We start from the raw sequence: 22,880 nt of genomic DNA, 5'->3' as shown, positions 1-22,880 counted from the left end.
GATGGGTGATTGGACATTAAAAAAAAAAGAGAAACCAACCACACCAATATGTTGCCACTCTGCATTATAATTTGTGTCAACTTATCCATTTAAGAATAATCCATCTCCTTTGGAATTTTCCAATAACTTGTAAACTTGACTCTGGATAAAATACTTCCGAGAGTGCTACATGGATAAGTTTTCAATAGCGAGTAACATCCCAATCACCCGAGGCCGGGACTTCAGATCTGCAGCCACGGTCCCAACAGCTCCGGCACCATCATGACAAGCCGTCCTGGAGCCCCGGACTCCAAGACCAAAGGGCCCTGGGAGGGCAGGCGCTGCCACAGCCACATCAGGCAATCCCGCTGGTGATGGCCCTTCCTGCGGTCCCCTGGGGAGGCCAGGTCAGCTCCCAAGGCGGTTGTGTTCATGCTGGTGGCTGAACGGGCACACGTGGCCCATGCCCTGTCCGTGGGAGCCAGACTCTGGTCCAGTTTCCCCTTCTGTGAAAAGGGGTTGGTTGAAGGCAGGGGGGAGTTCTTTCCATTCTGACACCACCCCCAGGATTAAGTTCAGGCGCCTTAGTGAGGCCCCCAAGCCCTTGTGGCGGACAGCGGGCCACTGTAGGAGCCTCTGGCTGGCCGGCATTTCTGTGCCCAGACCCCACCCCGAGCTCTCCCAACATCGCCTGGCGAATATTTGCTGGTCGCCTTCTGTGTGCCTGCCCAGACCCTGTACTCTCCCCTGGACTGCCCCCTACCCACCGGCCCTGCCTCCCATCTCCCCTGCACCAGCCTCCAGGGAGCAGGCCCAGCCACGTCCTGCCCCAGATGGAAGTCCATCAGGAGTGGCCCCTGGCCCCTGGCTCACTGGCCTGTCCCTGACCGCCACACCAGTCCCCTGCAGGGCCTCTGAAGCATCGCCTCGGCCCTGGGCCACCTTGCGGACTGGCAAGCCCCTCCTCTGCCCTCTGCCCTCCGCCCTCTGCCCTCTGCCTGCCCAGCACCCTTGGGGCCTCCCTCCCTGCACCTCTGAGCAGCAGTCGTCACCCTGTCATGTCAGTGTCTCTCTGCACGCTCCCCAATCACCCGGCAGCTGCTGCCAGGGAGGGGATGTGAGCTGAGGGTCTCTGGCTCTGGCTGCAGCAGGGGTATAAACAGAAGAGGACAGTGGGGGAGGCTGAGAGACCCCAGAAGGGCTGGTGTGGCCGTCCTGGTGAGGGGGCAGCTGCTCGGAGCAGACGGGAACACAGAGCTGACGGGAGGGGGCAGATCTGGGGTCTGTTGTGAGAGCAGGGCAGGGGCGTGGGCTGGCGCATCAAAGGTGGGCATGAGGGCGAGGCAGGAATCAGGGAGCTCAGGGTTTTCAGCCTAGGGCCTGGGAGGGTGGAGCTGCTTCCACTGAGGTGGAGAAGGCGTGCGTGGAGCGGATCAAAGTTCGGTGCAGGACCCGCGGCGGCCGAGATGCACGTACTGGCATCCGGGTGTGCGTTCGGGCGAGGCGGCGAGGCTGAGAGGGACAGCTGTGTGTGGCTCAGCAGCAGTAATGCGAAGCGGCCGGGTGGGTGGAATGACCTGGGGATGACAGAGGCCAGGCTTCTGAGCCCCGAACTTCCACGTTAGGGGTCAGGGAGGAGGGTAAGCAGGGGAGACTGAGGAGGAGCCGAGAAGGGGCATCAGCTGGAGGGGCAAGGGGTGGGTGAGAGGGCCGGCTAGACAGGGGCCCTGAGACCACCCTCACTTCTGACACCAGCCACAAGTTTGGGGGTCTCCAAGACCACCCTGAGTTCAATAATTTTCTAGAAGCACTCACAGAACTCAGAAAAACAGTTATACTCACGATTGAGGGTTACTACAGCCAAAGGACACCGATCAAAAGCAGCCTAGGAAAGAGGCATGTTTGAGTTTGTTAGGCTGCACAAAGCAACATGAAATAGGTTTGGCTTAAATAATGGGAATTTATTCACTTATAGTTGAGGCCAGGAAAATATCCAAATCAAAGCATCATCCACGTGTTGCTTTCTTCCCAAAAACCAGCTGCCGGGAACCCTGGGCTCCTGTGCCACAATGGCCAGGCACACGGCGCGTCGGCTGGCCTTCCCCTCTCTTCTGGTTTCACTGCTTTCAGCTCTTGCTCCCAGGCCGTTCTCTCTCCCTCCCTCTCTCTCTTCATCCCAGTCATAAAGGACTCTAGTAAGAGGGTTAAATCCCATCCTGAATGAGGTGGGACACACTTTAACTGAAGTGGTCTCATCACAGGGTCCTGCTTGCAATGGCTTCCCACCCACAGGCATGGATTAGTTTGAAGGGTGTTTTTCTGGGGTACTTACAGTGTCAAACCACAAAAGGCATATGGGGTAGGGTCCAGCTGCGGCTGACCTCTCCAGGAGGAGCTTGCAGACAGAACTTGATTCTCCCAGCCACAACATGTGGCAACATCCTCAGAGCATTGCCAGCCAGGGGAGCTCACTGAGCCTCGGTGTCCCAGCTTTCTGTTGGGGTTCGGTCACTCAGGCTGGCTGAGCCCCACAGGGCCACCCTTCATCTTCAGCCCCTTCTGAGGTCAAACTGCCACCACGTAGGCCCCAGGCCCCCACTCTGAGCTGCACTGTTGGTATTAACTCTCCGATGTGGCCCCAGGGACATTCCCAGGACAAAGAGGTGACCTCCAAGGAGCCAGGGTCAAAGGCCAGCACTCTCTTTGGACAAGGCTGATCCTTTACTGCACAGGCTGGGACCCAGGGCTGGGCATCGCTGCAGTGTGCCCATTATGAGAGGAAGGAGGAGAGGGGCAACTGACAGCGGCGGTGCTGGGAGATGTGGGCCTAGGGAAGACCTTGTTTGGGGGTTTTCTGGAGCCAAGACTCAATACAGGGGAGAACTGCCCAACCCTCAGAGTAACCCTGCCCCTTTCTCTTCTGGACCAGGTAACCTGGGCTCACAATTGGTAGAGTACAAGGAGGAAATGTATATCACATCGGACTGCGGGCGCACCTGGCGGCAGGTAAGGTGGCAGAGGAGGAGCCCGGCACCCCTCCCGCACCCACTGGGACCCCCGGAGACACACCTGTTCTGACACTCATGCCCCTGCCCAGAGGTTTTGCTTGAGACTCTGAGATACATCTCCTTGTCTTCCAGCCAGCCTGAGCGGCTGGGCCTGGAGCCCAGAGCTCCTCTTAGCCCCATCTGCCTAATGGCAGCAGCACGTCAGGCAGGGCTGGCCCAAGTCACCCCGCAATTCCTCTGATGGTTACTGATGGATAATTCCAGGAAACCCAACAAACGTTTTCACGGGGGCCAGATGTATCATGCGGGAATGTGTAAGAAGGGATTTAGGGGCAGGAATTGGGAGGAAGCCACATGAATTGGGGGATGTCTGAGGGTTGGGTTGGACTCTTTTAGAAACCCAGAGGCCGGGCAGAAGAGTCCCAGGGGTCAGGGATCCTGGCCAGGGGGGCTGCCAGGTGACTGTGAAGACATCCGTAGAGAAAGATATCTGGGGTGGGGAGCATGTTGGGGGACCCACGGTGAGCCTGGGTCGGGGTGTCCCGGGGACATCCAGAAGTGACAGTTTGACATGGCTGTGCCGTGGGCAAACCTACAAGGACGCATTTCACAGGAGACGGCCCTGCAGCCGGTGCTCCTCTGTGCCACGCTGCACCTCCACGGAGCTCAGCTTCACAGCCTGGAGAAGAGCTGCCCTCGGCCCTGGGGAAACGGTGCCCAGGAGGGCGGGATGCTCTGTCTGAGCCACTCAGGAGGGGCCCCAGCTCCTGCCACACTTGCTGTATTTTTCCAGAGAAAAAAACCCCAAAACAGAAATGACCTCATCCAGTCTGCCAGCTGCACGGAGTGACAATGTCTGCTTTAAATGCTTTAGAAAATGAGCAGAGCTCTGCGTGCGTCCCCCTTCCCGACAAGGCAAGACGCTCTGTTTGTAGGCCAGCACATGCGTCAGAGGTCAGGTTTTTACACGCTTGACTTCCCCAATTACAGCTGCTTGCCTGAGCACCACCGGAGAGATACGCTAACCCCCCAAGCATGGAAGTCCACCCACAGCCTGGTGTATTTCAATAATATGCAAGTAGCAAGAAATTTTGAAAAGGGCAGAGAAGATTTATTGTATTATAATATTTCTGTTCCACTGAAACTAGTGAAACATGTCAAAACTTTTTTAAAGGTCACCGTCTGTCCATTTGTTAGAGGCCCCATCCCTACCTTTATTGGATGAAACAGATGAGGGTGAAGTAGGAGAGGCATCGTAATTTCACACAGACCCGCCGTAAGATACTCCTGTCAGCCGCTTTGGCCAAACAGTTTGCTTAGATTTCAAAGTTGTGTCAGGATTCAATGGGGAGATGTCGGGCAGAGCCCTGAGCACAGAGCAGCCAGGCCAAGGAAAGGCCCCCACGTGACAGCAGGGTCAGGAGAAGAAAAGGGGTGCAGGGGGCACGGAGGAGAGTCCCCCCAGCGGGGTGACGAGCACCTCTTAGTGTTGGGGGAACAGGGCAGAGGACAGAGTGGACAAGCACACAGGAGCTGAGGGGACCTGGCAGACCTGGCTTTCCACGCGCCGGGTGGGCTGGATTCTATTACATGAGATGTGTGGCTCCGAAAATGAACTGAGAATGAGAGAGTGAGTGTATTTTGTTTGGTCGATACAACCTTTTAAACACCTGAGCTCCTTGGGATAACCCACCCCCTTAAAAAAAAGGCCAGAAAACGTTCGAGGAGCCCCAGGCTGGAGCTCAGGGTGTGGGGGAGGGAGGGACGGAGAAACGGGAGACAGGTCAGCCGCCCCCGCTCCAACCTGCTGCCTGGGGTGGTTAAGGCACAGAAAAGCATGGCAGTGGTGTTCAGAGACCCCTGAGGCCCCGCTGGTGGGATTCCAGAAAAGCTCAGAGCCTCTCTTCCTCACATCCCAAGCTAATGGGAGTGGACACTGCCCTGTGGCCATTCCAGAGTCCCCTGGGGTGGCTCCGAGGCACCCAGTGGCCTGTGGGCCTGCACGCCCTGTGGTCCAGGGGGTCAGATGTGGCAAGCACCCTCCTTGGGGAGAGGGCACCGGCGCGGGCTGAGCCTGGGATGCCCACACATCTGAGCCTCTGGCCACACTCGCGTGGTGCTGCCGGCCGCGGCGGGCAGAGGTGGCGCAGTCCGGGAGGTAAATTGCACTCCAGAGCGATCAGCTCTGAGAAGCCCACCCAGCTTTCCTTTTGCTGCACACCCCCTGCCCCCCGGCCCCCTGCCGTTCTGCTGTGGGAGACCCAGAAAGGGTGTGGTTTACGCCCCAGGGGAGCCAGGTAAGGGTCACGCCGGCCGTGTGCTGGGCAGAGGGCCCAGGAGGGCGAGGACTGCAGAATGGACGCAGTGTGCGTGGGGCACACATCCGCAAGCTGTGGAAGCGGCGGGGGAGCCTAACTTTTCCCAGAACGTTCCCCAAGACAGGGCGCTGACTGGCTCCTGGGCACCCGGGAGGAGCCCTGTAGCTTCGGAATTCATTTTCCTCCTGGATCACTTCCATCTTCCCCAGCTCCCAGAGCGAGCTTCTGGAAGAGAAATCTGCTCCCGTCACACCCCGATGGACCTCGGGGTCCCACCCATCCCCGTGGCAGCCCAGCCCCCTGCATGGGGAAGCTCCATTGCCCCCAGCCAGCTCCAGCCAGCCGATCTGCTCCTTGCACCTCCACGCACAGCCTTTGCACATGCTGCTCCCCCCACCCACTCACCCCTCCCCAAATCAGCCCAGCACGGGAGACCCCTCGCTGTACCTCTGCCGGGCAGGTGAGCCCCATGCTCATGGGGTCTGCAGTTCCATCCATGCACAATGTCCATTTGTCCCCAAAACATGGGCAGGGGTCCGATGCCGAGGTAGAGCCCAGCTCAGCACTGGAGACAACAAGGGCTTTGACACCTCAGCGAGCAGGTCACTGTGTGGGGTGGTCTGCTCGACGGGGCTCTATCCCCAGGCTGTGAATTCCTGGGGTCCAGGCTGCATCTCTCCTGCTAGGCCCAGCACCCCAAAATAGAGGGCCTGGGACACCTAGCCCATGGGTGGTGGATGGGTGGGGAGGAGAACTGTAGAAAGTTCTTCCTCACAGTGCCCTAAAATCTGCAGGCCATCACCTCCCTCTTTCAGGGGTCTCTGTCTCTATTAATGTGGCCTCAGGCAGCAGGGAAATCCCGAGCACTTCCTGAGCTGATGCTTAAGGTAGAGGTCACTGGGCCTCGCTGACGGCTACTTGGGACACATGGTCAGTAGCCCCCACCAGGAATGCAGCTGTGGGTCTGCATCTTGGGGCACACCCAAATAGCTCTCTGAGACCCCACTTTGGCCTGCGACCTCATCACCCATGAAACACAGCCCCCTTCTCCCACTGAGACGGTTTCAGCTCTTGGGATGCTGGCAGGGGCAGGGGCAGGGGTTTGGGGTCATGGACCTCGGGCTAGTCATCCATGTCCCAGACTCTCCCGCCTCTCTTTGGTTAAGTGGGGAGATCTCTGTAGCATGGGGGGACCACTAAATAAGAGAGCCGTGCAACAGAGGCTGCTGTGCCCACCGCCCGGGCCCCAGCCCCCTCCCCTCCACCATCCCAGCTGCAGACGTTTTTAAAAACCGATTCCACACACCTTCCCCGTCCTGTTCTGGCTTCTCCTGGAAAGGCTGGCCCCCATTTCTGCAGAGCGCTGTGAGGCAGGGCCTGCCCCGGCCAGTTCACCAGCCCCCCAGCCCCGGCCCCCCTAGCAGGAGCCGCCGCCTGGCAGGGAGGGGCGTGGCAATGGTTAGTGCCTTTGATTGAGCTTCCCTGCTTCCCCGTGCCTGACCTGACAGCTTCCAGTTTCAGCATTAAGGCAGGAAAGGAGGAGGGAAGGGACAGAAGGAGGAAGGCAGGTAGGAAGGAGGGTGAAAAGGAAGGAGAAAGGGAGGATGAAAGAAGGGAGGGAGAATAGAAGATGAATCTGGGACATTGACTAAATTTCCACCTTTTCATAAATGGCATCTGTTTTTAATTCAAGCCAAAAGTGTATCCTGGAGAAGCTTATAAGCAGTGGGAAATGCCAGCAGCGCTCTAGAGGTGGAGATATCTGGGGAAGAGCTCTGCAGTCAGGGGAACAGGATGTGCAAAGGGCCTGCGGCAAGAGCACACTCGGCATGTCAGGAAAGGAGACCAGGGCAGCTGGCTGCTGGCAGGGAGAGCTCCTGAGGCCCTGGAAGGGGTAGCGTTGGTTCCGAGCACGGGAAGATTCTGGTGGGGCTGGGATCTGCCAGGCAACCGTGCTGAGGGCTTGGCCTGGAGGCAGCCACCCTGCTCTCCTGAAGTTTTTTATTTCTTTGATGTGGGGCCTCTGCTTGTGGCCTCCCTGGGTGCCTCCTGCTGGTTCCTGAAAATTCCACCTTCAAACCATGAAAGGCTTAAGGTGGAAGAGCAGGGAGAAATAGCTGGCTGGTTTGGTTTTGTTTTTACAATTTCCCGATACCATTCCGAACTCGCTCCTTCCTGCCACACTTTCCCCGGGAGTGTGGGATCTTCTCCAGCTCATCCTATCAGGGAACGTGCAGAGGCTGCTCTATTGGGACCAACATCTGCTCGGAAGGCGCCAGCTGTGGCCCTGCTGATTTCTGTCTCCCTTAGCACTAATCTGCATCCAGATTTCCCATGAGCTCTGCTACAGCTGCGGTCCCCAGGCCCAGGAAAGGCCCCGAGCCGGTGAGCCGAGCTAGGGTGCAAATGTCTCCCATCTTCGCCGCCTTTCTGAAAAGGTCTCACTGAGACTTGAGATGTATGAGACAGGAGGAGCTGCTGACCCCGGGGAGGGCCTGGCAGGGCAGGGCTCAGAGGGAGCGCTCCCTTCTCCACGATGGGTTTCCCTGCATCGTGCCGTGGAAGCCACAGGCCCGGAGACTGACTGGATGTGGGGAGGTGTGGCCCTGAACAACTGACCCCTGACCGCTGGCCCAGAGAAGTCAGTAATGGGTGTGGGGTCATTTCCTGGGAGGAGAGCAGCATGCAGGGGACATCAGGGCCCTTTCCTGGGCAGTGTCCAGGGACCCTTCTTCACCATCTACGCGCTTACGTTCACTAAGCCTTGTGCGGCCCCCACGGGCCAGTGTCGGGCACAGACTCAGGGGCAGACCCAGCCCTGCCACCTGCCCACCGGGAGCCGTGGCATGAGAGAGCGCTCTGCTCCTGGGGCGCCGAGCTCCCCATTGTGGAGATAGTCAATTAGGACAATGAGCCAAAGTGAAGGTAACAGTCCAGCCTTTACTGCAGTGGGTAAGCAGGAGGCTAAACGAGAAAGCACAGGATTCCCCAGTGCTGCCTTTCTCCCGTGGAACTGCCCAAGGCCGTGGGCTGGGCGCCGAGGGGTGGGCACAGATGTGGGAGACATCTCACTGTTGAGGGAGTCCCAGGAGAAAGGCTTCTGCTGTTTCATGGACCCAGGGGCTGGGAAGGGCTGGGAGTAGGAAAGTCCTGAGTACCAAAACTGGGGGAAAGCCCACCCCTGGCACGGAGGCCTAGCAGGGGAGGTGCCTGGTCCAGGAATGCAGAGATGCATGCGAGCATGGTGGGGTACAGGGCCTGAGTCCCTGCGGCAGCTCCCTACAGAGACTGTGATTCACCCGCCATGCACCAAGCCTGGGGGGGACAGCAGCTGCCCCCAGGGAGCCTGCAAAATCTATGCACTAGCCTGTGGCCAGGCATGAAGGCTCATGTGCCAGGAGACAGCCTCCTGCCCTCTCACCTCCATGAGCCTCAGTTTCCTCATCCGGGAATGGGAACCCATGACAGGACTGCTTGCAGACAAGTGAGACTACAGGGAGGCCCTTTGCAAGTGTGATAACAGAATGAACAAGGCAAGACAGCCATAGCTGTTCTCCCTCTTCTAACCCTGTGCAGGCTACTTGGCCTTCTGTACCTTGCAGAGTTGATAGTGATTCATTCATTCTTTTGTTCCACACACACTCCGTTCCTGAGATCCCACAGGCAACAAGCTTTGAGCTGAGCTATGCTGAACCCACAGAGAACTCAGGTGCGGGCCCCACCTTTGAGAGGCTCCTCCTGACGCAGTGATAAAGTAGTATAGTAAGTGCTGTGAGCTTCAAGGAGGTCTCCCTGGAGGAGGTTACCCTTGAGTCCTAAAGTCAAAGAGGGCTTCGCTTTCTCTGACAATATGTGTCATAGCCGCTCTTCTAAACCCCATTGCTTCTTTCTTGTCTTCGCCTTGTTGGCACTTTCGTGCATGGGTTTGTCCTCCAGAGGGAACACCTGCAGCTGTTCTCTGCAATTCTCTCTCTCACATTGAAACAGCCATCCCCCGTCCACTCACCCAACATGCATGAGTCTGTGGTGTTGGAGAGCACGGGGTGGGCCTGGGGGAGCCAGGGGGACCCTCAGACCCGGCCCTGCCCTCAGGCCTATGTGTTGACAGTCCCCCCCACCCGGGAGCGACCCCTGAGCCCAAGCCCCCTCCGAGCCCCTGCTCTCCTCTGCAGGTGTTTGAGGAGGAGCACCACATCCTGTACCTGGACCACGGCGGCGTGATTGTGGCCATCAAGGACACCTCCATCCCCCTGAAGATCCTCAAGTAACCACCGGGTGGAGTCCCAGGGCGTGGAGGCAGGGCTGGGGGGAGGGACAGGAGGCAGGGATTGACACCACGGTCCTGGCTCCTATGTGAGTAGGACAGGGAGGCAGTGGGCGTGGGGCCCAGAGGAGGCCACAGTCCAGCCTGGGGCATCAGGAGGGCTTCCCGGAGGAAGTGACTTTGAAGCCTCAGCAGGCATTGGTTACGTGGAAGAGGCTGGGCCAGGTGATCCCGAAACAAACAGCACATGTCTAGGCGAGAGTGGGTTTTGCATCATCTTCTGACATCTGAAGGGCTGATGTGGGGACCCGAAGGCAGGTGTGAACTCTGGCTCTGAAGGCAGGGCTGGGAAGCTGCCAGGAAGCCGCGATAAGATCAGCCTGGAAAGAGCTTTCTGCACTGCAAGCTGAGCAGCTGGGATTGCTGCCTTCAGAGGCAGGGGCTCCCTCTCGCCGGCCTGGCAATCCCTGGAGTTTGGGTAGGGTGGGGCATGATCCTTTCAGAGCCCAGGTAGCCCTGTGATTCTGGGGTGCAAAGCATCTTCGTGGTACCCGGACAGCAAACCCAGGGCTCCATGGCCCGAGAGTGGCTGAGCACATGTCTGTGCGGCCCCGTCCTGGGAAGGTGGCCCTCGGAGTGGGGGAGGGCAGGGGCCCAGCTGCAGCGCCAACGCTGGATGGCCCCGGGTGTAGCTGGTCCTCCCACCTGCCCTCCCAGCCACCCCAGCTGGCCTCAGGGAGTGCTTGTCCCCTGCCCCACAGTGGTGACACCCTACCCATCCACCCCGACAGGTTCAGCCTGGATGAGGGCCTGACCTGGAGCACACACAACTTCACCAGCACCTCCGTCTTCGTGGACGGGCTGCTGAGTGAGCCTGGGGACGAGACGCTGGTCATGACGTGAGTGCAGGGGCCCCGCTGGCCACTGGTAGTGGGCTGGTGGGTGGCTCATAGCTGACCCCCAGGCAGGCCACAGCAATGGGGCGGCAATCAGAACCCAGCTGGCTGGCCTTCCTGCCTGCCGCCTTGCCCGTACTGCCATCTTCACCTGCACCACATACATCCCCAGCCATGGAGATGCCCTTATGGCCACTGTCTGCTCCCAGCCCCCAGCCCCCCGGGAGGAAGCCTCTCCGTCCCTGTTCGGAAACATCGACCACCTGCCTGGGATCACCTGTCTGGGGAGGGGCTGAACCAAGCCCCAGACCTCCACTGAACCCCCTAGGCTGGCTCTGACCATGACCATTTCACCTCTCTAATTGATGATGATGGTGATGGTGATGATGGTGATGGTGATGATGGTGAGATAATGGTTATGATGGTGATGATGGTGGTGGCAGCCACCCTTTTCAAAGGATTTGTCTCAGAGGGACAGATGGCGAGGGAGACGCCCACCCTAACCTGGGTGACACCAGGGCCATGGTGACCTCTGCCCAGTGGCTCTCAGCACCCCAGGCCTGCTCCCCTCCCCAGCTCAGGCTGAGCTTCTCAGCACATGTGAAAGCCGCCCCAGGAGGCACCTGCCTGCCCCAGGCCAGGTCTGCGGGAAATGCACTCCCTCATCCCCCAGAAGTTGCTGGACGCTGGGCCTGGGAATCAGTATATAAAGCTTGCCAGCAGATAAGATGCAATGCCAGGCTGGATGCTGGGAATATCAGCCCCTACAACCCACCTTTGTCTCCCACACTGAGCTCCATGCCTGGCATGGAGAGGGAGAAGGACCATCCCTAATGAGCTGTGTGGCCTTGGGCGAGTCACCTAACCTCTCTGTGCCTCAATTCCTTTCTGTGAGACAGGGATAGACTCACCTCACCAGACAATGAACACAGAGCTCCCAGCACCTTGGGGTCCTCTGTAGCAGCAGGTGACCCCCTCCTCCGCTTCCCTGTGCCCTCACCCAGTTCACTCTGGGCCTCCATGGCGACCTTCTCCTACCCTTTGGATGGCCATATTTCCTGGGAAGCAAAGGTCCTGTGGCCCAGCCATACCCAGCTGGGCTTCTGCAGCCTAAAAACCTTGTGCAACAGGCTGACAGTGGCTGGGAGAAGGACAGGGAAAAGTGGATGGCACAAGACTCGGCCTCCTGGCCATGCATCACCCTGCAAACCATGGCACAAGGACCAACACAGAGGCCATGGAAGGGCCTCGGGTAGTAACTGGGAGGCCAGGGCTCCTGACCCCCTTGGTGCCTACTTCCTCGTCTATCACATGGGGGCATGTGGGGGCAGATGGGGTGGCCCACGCCAAAGTAGTTGGCAAGCCACGAGGATGTGTGATAGTCATGGGAATTGGAACGCCCACTGCCAGCTGCAGCAGGCCAGGCCCAGAGCCCAGCAGTGCCATCATCCTAGTCCCCTGGGCCGGCTGTGTGAGGGCAGGAGAGGCCTTGCTGGGCCCCTGGTGCAGGTGGGGAAACTGAGGCCTGGAGAGGAAGTGGTTTGTGCCGCAGGGACGCAGCCCGGCCTAAGATGATGTGCTCTCCCCTCCTCTGTCCCCTCCCCAGGGTCTTTGGCCACATCAGCTTCCGCTCCGACTGGGAGCTCGTCAAGGTGGACTTCCGGCCCTCCTTCTCCAGGCAGTGCGGCGAGGACGACTACAGCTCCTGGGACCTCGCGAACCTGCAGGTGGGGGCCCAGGCTGGGCGGGGGGTGGGGCTCAGACTCAAGTCGGCGGGAGAGGAAGACCCAGGCACAGGCCTGGGGCAAGGGTGTCCAGGTACAGATTGAGGGGAGGGTCTCCAGGTGGAATGGGGGATGGGGCCCAGAAGCAGACTGGGTTGGGGAGTGGTCCCAGATATAGACTGGGATGGGTAGGGGGCCAAGATGCTGACCCACAGTCAGTCTCCTTGCCCTGCAAGGCTACTGGTATCCCCTCCTCCTCTAAGAAGTCCTTAGTCCTTCTGTAGGAGTTTCTGGAAGCTTCTTCATGCTTCGGGGTGCACTGGCCAAGCTGTCCGGTCACACCCCTGGGGTTAGGTCCACAGCCCCTTGTCCAAACCCATGGAGCTGGCCTGCCTGGGGTGCAGCGTGTCAGGCCTTAGGAAGGCCACGCAGGGCGGGAGCCTCATATCACAGGCTCCCTGCGGGGCCTGGGGCGCCCCGCACCCCTAATGTCAAGGCCATGATCACCTTGGCAGCAAAACATGTATCCTGTTCCCACTAGGGGAGCCAGTAAGGACTACGGATGGCCTTGGGCTTCAGTGCGGGTCCTGCTGCCAAAGGAGGGGTGAGGAAACCTGGGGTTCCCAAGACAGAGCAGGGCAGCCTTCAGCGTAGCTGGGGGGGGGGGTCCTGTCACGGGGAGCAGGGTCAGGGCCTGAGGACCGACTGTGTACACTCCATGTAAGCTCGTCCCCCCCACTTAAAGGGGGGCCACCTTGCAGCTCCGTGACCTCTCAGGACCTAGCTGGGGCTTGTATACAACAAGTGCTCAACAAATGCTGCCACTAGGAAGAAAGGGAGGCTGCCCAGGCTGGACGCAGGCACACCGCTGTCTGGGCCTCAGTTTCCCCATTTGTAAATAGGGCAGATCCCTGCCCCGAACGCTGGCCATTTTCGGGGACCGGAAAGTTCCACCGTCCAGGCCAGTGTGGCGCATCTGCTCACCTTGACCTTCCCGCCGCAGGGTGACCGCTGCATCATGGGCCAGCAGAGGAGCTTCAGGAAGCGAAAGGCCACGTCCTGGTGCATCAAGGGGAGGGGCTTCGCGGCAGTGCTGGCGGCCCGCGTGTGCGCGTGCAGGGACTCCGACTTCCTCTGGTGAGAGCGGGGCCCGGCCCTGCGCAACCCCCAGCACGGCACCCGGCTGCCCCGCGCGGGGACCCAGGCAGGCAGGGGATGCGCCTGCCTTTGCCACCAAGGCTCCACGTGGCAGCTCGGCAACCGCCTCGTTCACTTTGGTGGAATGGAGTCGTTCAGCCCATGCTCCAGGGACCAGGCATGGCACCCCACCTTCCAAAGGGAGGCATAGAATTTGGGGATGCGCTATTAAAGTCCCCACAGGGTGCCTGCCTGTGCGGGAGGAGAAGGGGAGGGCTGTCAGAGCACCTGGAGCTCTGTCCAGGGACTCAGCTAAAAGCCACCTGGTCCCTCCCTCCTTGCTCCGCTCAAAAGCCTCCTGTGTCCACGAGAGAATATTGGGGTTCTAGGACCTGGGGTTCTAGGTGACCTCAAGTTTCAGCTCACCTCCTCCAGGAAGTCCTCAGGGACCACCCAGGCTGAGCTCACTGTTCTCACTGTGAATTCCTTATGGCTCCCTTGCATCCCTCATCACCCTGAACTAAACTTGTCCATTTTCAGGCCTGTCTCCCCCTCTGCACTACCCGCACATGAGGGTACAGTGGGCCCTCGATGTGGGGCTGCCTCCCCAGCCCCCTCAGACTTCTCCTAACCACCGTCCTTCCCCTCCCAGCGACTACGGATTCGAGCGCTCCCTGTCCTCAGAGTCGGACGCCAACAAGTGCTTTGCCAATTTCTGGTTTAACCCGGCTTCTCCTCCTGATGACTGCGCCCTGGGGCAGACCTACACCAGCAGTCTCGGGTGAGCCAGGGTGGGGGCCTCGGGGGTAACGTCAAGGCCAGAACCAGCGGGCTCCCCAAACCACGTCTGCCTGGCTGCCAGTGGCCGCGGCTACATGGGGTCAGGGAGGGGTGGCCAGGGCTGGGGGTGGCCCCAGGGGTGAGCACACCTGTCTGCAGGGGCTCCTGGGAACCACCCAGGCACAGGTGAGGGAGCCAGCTCCCAGGGCAAAGGAGCCACAGGGGTCACCGACCTGAGACCACCTGGGCCAGCAGCATGGGGAAGAGGTACCTTGAGCTGGTTCTGAGCAGAGGTGCCAGACAGATCTGAGGCACCTTGTAACTCCCGCCTGCTGCAGGGTAACTTCTGTCTACAGCCCACCCCAGGAAGAACTACCTCCATCCCATTGGGCCCCTGGACCTATACCCATTTACCACCACCTGGTGGGCCAGGCCCCGAGCTGTCAGCTGGGGGTGCTCACACTCCATTCAGGTCACAGCTTAAATGACACTTCTTCCAGGAAGCCTTCCCTGACTACCTTGCTGCCCAGCTTACTGTTAACATAGCAGGCACCCTGCTCCTTGTCATCCTCACCTCATGGTCCTCCCTGCTGGCTGGGAGCTCTGGGAAGCCTAAGGGGTGCTCTTCGATGTGCATGTGATGACCCCAAGCGGTGTGTGAAGGACGGCATGCTTGGCTGGAGTTGGAGTTAGGGTACTCTCCTCCACTGGAGGCTGGGCACTTGCTTATAAAGGGTTAACTTCATGTAAAAACGCTATCAAAGAGCCCGAACCTTCAGCTTCAGGAGGCCTCATACATGCTTTGCCTCAAAGACCCTGGTTCTCTTTGAGAGAGTTTTAAGAGAGGAAGGAAAAAGCCCACAGCCCTATTAGAAAATTCCCATTACTGCTTCTGGGGGTGGGAAGGAAGGAACCTGAGGAAGCAGGACCAGAAATCACAGACTCTGACCTCAATCTCACCATCCATCTATCCATCCATCCCTTCATCTCTCCATCCATCTGATTACCCATCCATCCTTCCCTACATCCTTCTGTCTCTCATCCACTCTCCCACCCACCCATCATCCCACTCATCCATTCATCCATCATCAACCAAGTAATTCATCCTTCTTTCCATCTATCCGTCCATCCATCCCCCCATCCAACCACCCATCCATTCATCCATATAGACTTCTATCCTGCCACTCACCATTCATCTATCCTTCCCTCCATCTACCCATTTATCCACCCACCCACCCATCCATCTTCTCACTCATCCACTTACCACCCATCTGGCCACTCCAGGGCACCCACCAGGTTTGCAGGTAGGGCTCTTATCTGAAGTGTCAGAGCCAGGACCCTTACCCAGGATAAAGGATATCATCTCATACTCTGCACACTGTGGTGCCAGCACGCTGCAGGCAGGTGGCTCCTACAGAGGTGCCTTGTTTTCAAACTGCTAATCAAATGTGTCTCTGCACAATAGCCTCCCGCAGGTTTGCTCAGTGGCTGACCCACCTGGGAAATTCAGCCATGAGGGCAGGAGGGTACCAGCTGCAGGGCAGTGGGCAGGCCCAGGCTCTGAGGCAGCGATGCTGGCTTTGCAGACCCAGAATCCCCACGGTAGCCTGAAGGGAGCTTTGCCAGTGGCAAGTTGGATGACACCACCCCGCAGTGGCTTTCCTCCTTTTAGGAGTCGAAAAGGCTTTCCAAGGCCCATGGAGCTCTGCCCGCCCATCCCTCTCTGGCCTCACATCCCACCTGTTCCCCCGGCTGTGGGCTCCAGGCACACTGCTGCTGACCACAGGACCTTCGCACATGGTGCCCCACTTGTGGGGCTGCCCCTCCTTCTGCTCACCCTTCCAATCACAGCTGAGAGCTGCTTCCTCTGAGATCAGATTTCTGGGTTCGCCACAGTCATGAATTCCCACTGCTGTGTAGGATGGCTTGCTGGGTCCATCTCCTCCATTATGCAAGGACCGGGGCTGTGTGCAGCCCCCCTGAACCCCCAGATTGGGCACAGAGTCGAAGCTCAGTAAATACACGTGGCATGAATGAGTTGACGGGTGCCATCCAGCCTAACTTTCTCAAAGTCAAAGGTCCAGAGAGGGGTGTGGCTGGCCTAAGCCCTCACCCCGAGGCAAGGTGGGGATTGCACCCCAGCTCGTGGTGAGCATGCTGCCTTCTCTGGGCCACGTTCCTCAGCAAAGCCGTGCAAGTCAGCCAGCTCCGCTTAGGCTGACAGCTGCTACCGCTGCTACACGTCACACGGTCAGACCACGGGAAGGCCCGGTGACCCTGACACACATGGTGCCCTCATGGGTCATTTCCTCCTCCATGCCTCAGTCTCCCTGTCCCCAAAATGGGTGCACTAAATGCAATCGGGTGGAGTCGGGAGGCAGACGGGGTTCCGGAATGGAGCAGTGAAGGTGCAGAGCCAGGAGTCTCGGCTCAGCCAGGAGCCCCGTCCTGTCCCGGCGGGCAGCCCCGGCCCCCGCAGTCCGTGCTGTCCCCGACCTGCTTCTATCCCCGCAGGTACCGGAAGGTGGTGTCCAACGTGTGTGAGGGAGGCGTGGACCTACAGCCGGGCCGGGCGCCCCTGCCCTGCCCGCTCACGCCACCCCGGGGCCTGCAAGTCAGCATCCGCGGCGACGCGGTGGCCGTGCGGCCGGGCGAGGACGTGCTGTTCGTGGTGCAGCAGGAGCAGGTAAGCGACTGAGGGGTGGCGGTGGCCTCCCCCAGGGCACCCCACCCGGCCGGCAGAGGACGCGGGCCCGCGGGTCTCCCCACCCGGGAGCAGCGGCCGGCGCCGGGGGGCTGGCCTTTCCCCACGGCAGGGGCTGCGGGGCGGGCCCGGGACTCCCGCTCCCCAGAGCAGAGGTACTTCCCCCGGCTGTCGGGGGCAGGAGGGCACGGAGGGCGCCGGGACGCCAACACGATTTCAGGCACGTTTGTGCCAGGGGTGCGTGTGAGTGCGTGCCTGGGCGGACGGGCGTGTGCACTGGGCTGTGAGGAAAGTGAGTTCATTCCTGCAGGAGCAATTAACGGTTTTTTTAAACCACTGAGTGTATTGATTTAGGCAATTAGGAATCTTAAGACAAGGGGAAACGCTTTTAAAAAAAGCATCACCTTTGATTCCATCACCAGAGACAAATCCTATATATATATGAGTATATATATATGTGTGCAAATATATAAATATGTATAAACATATAAATTTATTTGTTATGTATATATATAAATTTCCTCCCACTCTTTTTTTTTTTAGGACAGCTGTTGTCTTCTGGTTAAAAAATAGTAATATATACTCATTATAGAACATTTGGTAAATGCATTAAAAATATCAACAATATCAATGTCCGCAAGCTGTCCATTTCCCCGCAGTCACACAGCTATTAACAATATTCGTATGTTTTCCTAGTCTTTTTAAATTACCATTTATCATGCTTATTTTTCTGATTATAGAAGTAACAAATGCTCATGGTAGAAAATTCCGAACCAGAAATTAGAAAAAATTACCAACATGCAGAAAAGTCAACACGTCCAGAAAAGCATAAGGACACAGTAGAAGCTGCCCATTTCCCACGGTCAGGAGAGGGTGTCGGGGGATGGGCGACTTCTCCCGGGCACACAGCGCTATAGGCGTACTGATGTCCCGCTGGAATCCATGGCTGCGTGGTTTGGAACTTTATATAAAGGACATCCAAACTATGGAGCCAGTTAGGGTGGGGCTGGGGGTGGGGGTTCTGGCGTTGGAGGGCAGGGACCCAGTGTGCACACAGGGAAACTGAGGCCCGTGGGCTGCAGGGCTGGGCATGCCAAGGCCTGAGTGTCTGGGTACCTGGCACCGGGACTCACCACAACCTCACCAGGAAGGACCCCTGGTTACACTTTGTGATTGAGGAAGCCGAGGCCAGACGGTGAGGCCACTAAGGCCACACAGCAGCGAGTGACAGAGCTGGGGCAGGGCCGCAGTCTAGGACACTGCGTGGACGCGCCCACGCCACAGGCATCCAAACAGAACGGTCCCTGAGATGTCCCCGGCCTGGCCTGGGGGCCAGCGATGGCCTGTCCTGGGAGTGGGGCGCTGCAACCCCGGGTGGCCCCGAGGGCAGGGTGGGGCACCTGTGTCCACAGCAGTGTCTGGGGAAAGCGGGAGGACAGAGCCCCCGGAGTGGACCCGGCCTCTGCCCCAAGTCCAGGAGGGAAGTCCCAGACAAGTGGCCGTCTGCTGCCCTCTAGAGCACGAAATCTGGGCGAATCACGCCTGCGGGTTGTCCCCACTGGAGCCAAGATGGGACTTGGGATTCCCGGCTGCCTGGGGCTGGGTTGGCAGGTGGAGGAGAGAGACCCCCGCACCCAGCACTGCTGGCCGGCGCTGCCAGCTTCCTCGCCGAAGGCTCAGGGGACGAGAGGAAGTTGGGGCTGGGGAGTGCACACTCATACACACTCGTGCACGTGCATTCGTTCACACAGGTGCATAGTCACGCCCTCCTGCACTCACCCCATCACACATATTCCCACTCACACATTTAAACACTCAGACACAAGCATGCAATCATACACACACTAAGTTGTAGGCCAAGCCCAGCTTGCTTGGCAATGACACTGGACTTAGTGGAGGCCAGTTTTTATGAAAATATCTAAGATTGTAAAACTGAAGACCGGATGGAGAACCCAGGAGTCGGCCCGCCCACGTCTGCCCAGCTGAGTTTTGACCTCCAGGCACATGCTACTCACGGCAGGAAGAACAGCTCCACGGCCAGCTGGGGTGCTGGGACACCCCCAAAATAGGAAATGTGATGGAGTCAAACCTCACACCTGGTAGAAACATTAACTCAGTGGGTCATGGGCTTAAATGGAAAGCTGCAAACTTTTCTGGAAAGAAATGTAGGCTACAAGCTTTCAGAAGGAGGGATGGCCACAGGTCCTGAGCTGACACGAAAAGCAGAGCCCACAAAGGACGCAGCCATTCAGTGGACTCCGTCCAAGGAAAAACTCCTAACTCCGAAAGAAGCTGTGAGGAAGATGAAAATTCAAGGCAGGGAGTGGGAAATAATATTAGCAAATCACATATCTGACAAGGGGTTAGTATCTAGAATATATAAAGAACCCTCAAAATTAAGTATCATTAAAAAACGGACAATCCAATTAGAAAATTAGCAATTCGAAAACTAGCAAAAGAGCTGCTCAGAGAGCTTACCAGAGGGGACAGACAGACAGCCAATACACTCATGGAAAGATGCCCAATGTCACTAGCCCCAAGGGAAACACAAACCACAACTGCCCTGAGGCAGCACTGGGCACCTGTCACAACTGAATCAGCGCTCGAGGCGGCCGGACAGGCCGGGGCAGGTGGCTCATCGCTGCTGGGGGGGTGACGCGGGCGACGCTCTGGGAGACACTTCGGAGGTTTCTTTCCAAGCTGCACGTGCATTTCCCCCTGCGGCCCAGCAATCGCCCCCCTGCGCGTTTACCCAATGAAGTGAAGGCTCGTGTTCACGCAGAGCCCTTTACTGGAAGGTTCGTCACAGCTTTATCCAAAATAGTCAGAAACTGGAGATGGCCCCGATGTGCCTTGTGTGGCCCCCGTGTTGTGGAAGATGAAGGCCAGTGCAGGGGACACGCTGCGGACGCCTTCCGAGGAACCAGGCCGAGCGGGGGAAAAGCCAGTCTGCAAAGAGTAACCTGCCGGAGCCCTGCACCGCGCCCTGAGAGGAGCAAAAGCCCCAGCGTGGAGAAGGGCTGGTGGCACCAAGGCTGGGGGCCGGAGGGGCGGGAGGGGGCACTGGAGGAGGCTGGAATCCCTAACTCGTTCGGGTCGGGGCAGGGCCTGGGCCGCTGTCCCGCTGAGATACACCAGCTGTGCAAGACGCAGGGAAGGGGACACGGGCGCTTTGTATTATTTCTCAAGGTGGCATGTGAATCTATAATGAGCTCAGCCTGCAGGGTTCAGTTTAAAGTGCTCAGTAATAAACGGACAAACAAAAATAGAGCTGCACGAAATGCTCCCAGGTGTTCATGGTGGAAACTACAGGGGCAGTAGGGGGTCCCCGTCATTTCCTTCTCTTTGCCCCTAGGATTTTCTGTTTTCCTACCTTGAGAAAGTGCTACTTTTGTGATTAGAAAAAAAAATCAGTTTCTTTTAACCAAGTAAAATGTTTAACAGCTAAATGTGCATCAGTCTGGCCACCAGCAGGTGCCTCGAGTGAGGGGGAGACCTGCCCAGGGTGGTGGGGTGTGTGCCCCCAGGTGCTGCTCAGCCAAGGCCTTCCTCCCAGGAGCAGGTAGGGCAGCGGTCCCACCCCCTGCCCGTGAGGCTGCCTTACCACACAGAGAGCACTGGACAACGAGCCACCCCTCCTGCAAGCTGGAGCCTATCTTCCAGCCTGGAAATGGGGATCATGGTCCATCCTACTGAAGCCGGACAGCACCGGGAATTCTCGGGGAAATCAAGACCTCAGTCAAGGGCTGGAGCCATGAGGGCTCTTGACTCAGTCTCAGGAAAGAATTCAAGAACTAGTGAGTGTGTGCAGCCAACTAGTTTAATCACCCCCTTGCCGGAAGCCCCGGGAGTTCTCGACCGGATGCCAGAGAGCCCTGGAAGTGCTGGGCTGGATGGCGTAGAGCTCTAGGAATTCTCGACTGGACGCTGCAAAGCCCCATGAGTTCTCCGAAAAGCCTAGACCCTGAGCAGGGGCTGACGCAGCTGCAGGACAGAACTCGAGGACCTGCCAGTGTGTCCAGCTCAAAACGTAATACGTCGTGAAATTGCAGGCTTGAAGGGAGACGAGCGTGAGCATTCTCCAAGGGAGGAGAAGCGGTCTGAGGGTGGGACTTTATAAGAACTTGGAGGGGCCCCTCCCCCTCCAGTTGTGCTAATAAGGGATTGAGTTGCTGCACTTCTCCTTGGTTCTTTCAGGAGCCAAGAAGGATGGGGTAGGGGCTGGGTAAGGGCCAAAAGGGACTTTTGTTTTGGGTTTTAAGGTAATTCCCCACTCCCTCCATCCCTATCTAACCTACTTCACTACTTATGGAGAAAGTCAAATGCACATAATTTATGTAAATGTCTTGTCAGCTGTTCAGATTTGACAGGTGTAAACTTTGAGGTTTGCTAAAAGGCCATTAATAATCCATTTCATTCTTTTTTTTTGTTGCACGGGCAGGCACCGGGAAACGAACCCGGGTCTCTGGTATGGCAGGCGAAAACTCTGCCTGCTGAGCCACCGTGGCCTGTCCAATCCATTTCATTCTTGATGACTAGGAAATGATTTTCTGGGGGTTCCTGCAGGAGAGAGGGAGTGGACGGAGAGAGGGGAGGGAAGGAGAGAGAGGGGAACAGAGGGAGGGACGTGTGAAAGCAAGAGCCAGAGAGAAAAGAAAGAATACGAGTGCTCTCTCTGGGTATAAAGCTGGAAAAACTAGTGTTTCCTCCTCAATTTCTCCAACTCTACGAGGAAAATATTGACAGGTAATGCTACAGGCAGAGAAGGATAAGGAGTGGTCAGACAGCTTTTGTGGGCGGGTAAATGCCAGGGCAGTGGTGAGGGGCAGCGGGTGGGGCCCCTTCCTGCACAGCTCACTGCTTTCCCAGGCATCTTTCCTGGCACCCTGTAGGAAGAGAAAGAGAATTAGGACCTCAGCATAGAGCGGGAGTGTCCTCGTTACTTCCTGGTAGACTGTTGCGGCCTTTGGAAGTCTCCCCAACTTATTGTAGCACTCACATGCCGACTCCACACGTGGCCCAGGCCTCGAGGGGTCTTTCTGGACCATGCCCCTGCCCCACTGCCCTCCTTGGCCCCTGTCACTGGGCCCTCCAGCCCCTCTCTGCCACCAGGCCATGTTCTAAAATGTAAACCCAATATAGCTTGAATGCTCCTGCACTTCCCAGAACTCTCAGGCTGTGTCTGCCATGTTCAGCCAGCACTGCGATTTCCTACTGACCCCAGGCTGGCAGCCCAGGGCAGGGCCAGGTCCATCTTGAGGGAAGGAGGAAGTGAACGAACGAACAAGTGCAGGAGTGAATGAACCCCCCGACCCGTCAACCCTACAAGCATGGGGACCCACTCCTAACTGGCCTTGTGCTGTTTTGCTGAAGGGTGATGTCCTGGCTACCAAGTACCAGGTGGACCTCGGGGACGGCTTCAAGGCCATGTACATGAACCTCACACTGACCGGGGAGCCTGTCCGGCACCGCTACGAGAGCCCAGGGGTCTACCGCGTGTCTGTCCGGGCGGAGAACATGGCAGGGCACGACGAGGCAGTGCTGTTCGTCCAGGTTAACTGTAAGTCAGTGGCCACAGAGGCCGAGGTTGCTGCCTGTGGCTGAGAGAGCCTGGGTCCTGGTGAAAATGCAGGAATCCTCCAGGACTGTTACAGGTCCCTGGTCTTCGGGACAGCCAGTAGCAGGGGACAAGTCCATAGCTCTGTTGACCTGGACAGTAGGGGGGCTGGTGGTGCTGGGGTGTAGGGGATTATATCAGTGGTGGTGGTCATCCTTAGTGGTGGTCGTCATGTGGAAAGCAGTGGTTATTGTGAGGGTGAAGGGGATGGTGATGGTGGTGGTGGTGATGATAGTGATGATGGTATTGTAGGTGGCAGTGTTGTTGCTGGTAATTATGGTGGTGATGGTGATGATGGTGATGGTGGTGATGGTGGTGATGATGGTGGTGATAGTGGTGATGGCAATGGTGATGGTGGTGGTGGTGATGATAGTGATGATGGTATTGTAGGTGGCAGTGTTGTTGCTGGTAATTATGGTGGTGATGGTGGTGATGGTGATGGTGGTGATGGTG

The 22,880-nt window shown here is 57.9% G+C and overlaps 1 protein-coding gene across 1 annotated transcript in view; it reads left to right on the top strand.

The window, feature by feature from the left end:
* Nucleotides 1–22,880, top strand: part of SORCS2 (sortilin related VPS10 domain containing receptor 2) — a 539,078-nt gene that overhangs the window by 499,559 nt on the left and 16,639 nt on the right. Inside the window, exons 12-19 of the mRNA XM_077136335.1 lie at nt 2,909–2,985; nt 9,478–9,569; nt 10,361–10,468; nt 12,072–12,192; nt 13,193–13,326; nt 13,979–14,107; nt 16,621–16,792; nt 22,184–22,370. Of these exons, the coding sequence (XP_076992450.1) occupies nt 2,909–2,985; nt 9,478–9,569; nt 10,361–10,468; nt 12,072–12,192; nt 13,193–13,326; nt 13,979–14,107; nt 16,621–16,792; nt 22,184–22,370 (1,020 nt within the window). The remainder of the gene's footprint in view (nt 1–2,908; nt 2,986–9,477; nt 9,570–10,360; nt 10,469–12,071; nt 12,193–13,192; nt 13,327–13,978; nt 14,108–16,620; nt 16,793–22,183; nt 22,371–22,880) is intronic.

Source organism: Tamandua tetradactyla, chromosome 19, assembly GCF_023851605.1.
Source record: "Tamandua tetradactyla isolate mTamTet1 chromosome 19, mTamTet1.pri, whole genome shotgun sequence".
Taxonomy (NCBI): Eukaryota; Metazoa; Chordata; class Mammalia; order Pilosa; family Myrmecophagidae; genus Tamandua; species Tamandua tetradactyla.
This window is presented reverse-complemented; position numbering and strand designations above follow the sequence as displayed.